The sequence below is a fragment of the Cystoisospora suis genome (genome assembly GCF_002600585.1).
Source record: "Cystoisospora suis strain Wien I chromosome Unknown contig_4875, whole genome shotgun sequence".
In the NCBI taxonomy this organism is placed as follows: Eukaryota; Apicomplexa; class Conoidasida; order Eucoccidiorida; family Sarcocystidae; genus Cystoisospora; species Cystoisospora suis.
In genome coordinates, this window is record NW_027157667.1 from 1 (window position 1) to 3,228 (window position 3,228).

Here is a 3,228-nt window from a genome sequence, read left to right on the forward strand (position 1 = left end):
TTTCCTTGGGCAAAAGGTTTGACGATGGCGAGGATGAGGGACTCAGACGATGGGAAAAGCCAAGTGGGAGAGGACGAAGGAGGGAGGACGATTTTGGCTTGGGGCGGAGCCTATATGGATGAGGCCCCGGCGCAATCTTTGGAAGCAACGAGAATCTCCGATTCCCTGGCGGCACGACGTCGAAATCGCCCGAGCCGACGGCGGGGGGAGTCGAGAGTAAAGTCGCTGACGTTGAAGCTCGTTATGGCCGCGGCTACTTTAGGTATTTTGTTGTCCTCACTAGTGGCTGTCCGCTTCATTACGTGTTTCGAGGCCGTGTCACTTCACAGGTTGACTCGGAGAACCCCTCCAGGAGGCACATCCCGAAGGCTTGCAGGGGGGTACGAGCTTGAAGACCTCATACACGTTGATCATGGTGGGTCGCAATCTCCAACCGGAAGTCTTCAGACTGCGCTGACGAGTTGCCCCGATGGCACTGATGAGTCGTCAATGGTGATGCTTCCGTCAGCTGAGACAGAGAACAGTCATCACTCAAGTGAGGACTTGCAACGGCCACATCAAAAGGTTCCGGCGTGGTGGGAATCAGCCACGTTTCGCATATCTCTTTACGCGTTAACGCTCCTATTCCTTGTGGTAGCGGTGACTTGCGGGTCATTGAGTCTTTCCCAGGACATCGACAACAGTACAGGAGCTGCTCTCAGCTATGCTACCTACGGGTTTACTGGGCTTGCCGTGGCGGCGGCCGCTGTTGTGCTAAGCATTGAAGTCTGGAGATTTCCATTGCAAGTGACCGCACGCGAGAAAGCTCTTCTCGTTCTTCCGTTCCTGCTCTCCGCGGTAGTGGTGGGTTCCGTGCTGACGATGCTTTTCCGTTTCGGCACAACCCCAGAATCGCCTCTGCTTTCTCTTGTGTACGGGTTTGTTGGGCTCGCCGGGGTGGCGGACGTTATGGTGCTAGGTCTATTAATCCGGAACGTTGTGGTTTTTCACCGTAGCAGGTCAAAGAGGGCCGCGACTCCAATCGCGTCAGAGGACGAGTGGTCGAGTGGGGACGAGGCGCAACTGCCTCCTGATCATTATCGGACAGGATTGAAAACTAGCTCCCGCGAGAAGGCTCTTTTCGTTCTGATGTACTTATTCTTTCTGGTCGCCCTGGCCTGCACGCTAGCGACGCTAGTTAAATACTTTACCGGTCAAAGTACCGGGATTCCTCTAACTTACGCCACCTACGGCTCCGCTGGGCTTTTCGGGGTGATGGCAATTGTAGCGCTAGGCAACCATATCCGGGGGCGTGCTGTGTCCCGCCCACGTGAAAGCAATTCAGAGAGGGGGAATTGGTGCCTTTGACAGCGGTGTCTGGGGACGGTCATCTGCCTGGGGAAGAGCTGCAACGGGCACGTCAACAAGCCCTTAGGTCGAAATTGAGCGCAGGCGTGATGGCTCTTCTTGTTTTGCCGGTCGTGCTCTTTGGTGTAGCTGTGGCTTGCGAGTTGATCAGGCCTCTCTTCACAGACAAGAGTTTTGTGTTTGCTCTAACTACAGCTGCGTACGAATTTACTGGGCTTGCCGTACTGGTGACCTTTGTGGTGCTAGGCCTCGTGATCTGGAGACCGGCGACTGCGCGCCGAAGGAGGTCAGCGGGGCCAGCATGGGTATAAGAAGACAGGAACGCCATACGAAACTGAGAATCAGCGAGCTCAGTTAACACCCTGATGAGAAGGTGGTGTCTTCCTTTCTGTTTCATTTTTCGAGAGAGGAGCTTTGTAGAATATCATCGTACCCTACGTACACCCAGGAATCGAAAGAGACTGAACGTAGTCTTTACTTGGGTGAATGCCAACGGCCTTCGTTGGCATATGAACAGATCTACACGCAGGTGCCTCGGTAAATGTCTCGTTGTGAGTAGTCCTGTACAGTGGAGTTTGGTTTTTGTTGGTTTGACCACAGCCGTTTTTTGCTGTGTGTTTCATTGCATCCTTTTTCCATGGTTCTCTGCACGATTCATTTGTCGAAAAGCCACCTTGGGAGAGAGTGACGACCGAAATCGTCTATTCATCCCTCTTGGTAAAAGACCGAGAAGCCATAGTGCACCCTCCCGTACAGCTCGGTGCAGATGGCCCAGTGCTGTTCGGTCCCTTCGCTTATCACCAGAGGAAAGAAACCAAACGATAGGGAAACGCTCACTGGAGACAGAGAAGAGCGTATCCCCCCTTTGGTAAGGTGGAGAGAAGAGGTTCGTGTGTCAGAGGAATGTGAATTTAACAAAGAGGAAAAAGAAAAAGAACGAAATTCGCTTGTTAGGAGCCAGGGTGTTGAAAGAGCTGGGAGGCAGCCCTGTTTGAACAAGGAGGCAGAATGGAGGAAAGAAGGAACAACGTACGCTATCTGTTACACGGGAAAAGAGGATGCAAGGGCGTATAATGGATGAAAAACAGGACAGATAGACGGCATTCAAAGGCAGCTCAGACAATACCTTTTCTGTCGCATCTGCAGATTTCCAACCTATAGGAGAAGACTCGGGTAGGGACGGGTGTGAACAACAGCAGGCGGGGAGTCGGACAGAAGAGCGTGGGGTAGTTTCATAGCTGGTCAGCTTAGCTATACATGTTTCTGTCTGTCCGTACCTCTCTGTATCTAACCAACTAAATTACAGGAAGAGACAATGACAGCATGTTTTAAAACGAGGGAGAGTAGGAGAAAGGATGGAGGAAGAGGAAGAAAAGAGCGTGATGAAACTAAGGTCTTCGGAAGACGTTTGTTGTTGCCTAGTAAGGTTGATACTTCTTTGCATTTTCTTTTCCTTTTTTCCCCGAGTGACGCGTCCCTTCAAGGTACTGGCCGGTTTTGAGAACGAGTGATGATGAGTCTATCCAACCGTGTGCCACTCGGTCTATGCATGAGTTTACCGATGTCCATGTATTTCCCTTTTGGCGTCTCTCCTGGGGCTTCTATAGATGTATAGCCATATATATATACTGTGGAGGTTGACTGCGCAGGGTTTTTAGTTGTGCGGCACTACACTTGCTCAGTAGTCTATGGGCGTTCCATAGCACAGCAGCGCCCGGCGGGCGTTTCGTTTCTCCGAAGTACAACACTGACAGTTAACGGGTATGGACTGGCAACACATAGTCACCGAACAGGCAGTACACCACCTTGAGCCTTCAAGGCCTGCGTCTTCGCCAGCCCTCGCTTCTCTGAGGGTCTGCAGATTGTTAGGTGTCAGCACAT

At 51.9% G+C, this 3,228-nt stretch overlaps 1 protein-coding gene across 1 annotated transcript; it reads left to right on the forward strand.

Moving 5' to 3' along the window:
• Window positions 1-3: 3 nt before the first annotated feature.
• On the forward strand, window positions 4-2,912 carry CSUI_008606 (uncharacterized protein). Its single transcript, XM_068068734.1, has one exon. The coding sequence runs from the start codon at window positions 25-27 to the stop codon at window positions 1,345-1,347; it is 1,323 nt and encodes a 440-aa protein (XP_067919290.1). The 5' UTR covers window positions 4-24; the 3' UTR covers window positions 1,348-2,912.
• The last annotated feature ends 316 nt before the right edge of the window (window positions 2,913-3,228 follow it).

Bases quoted from the DNA above. Each gene is read 5' to 3' on its own strand.
- CSUI_008606 (XM_068068734.1), top strand. From the start codon at position 25: ATGGCGAGGATGAGGGACTCAGACGATGGGAAAAGCCAAGTGGGAGAG.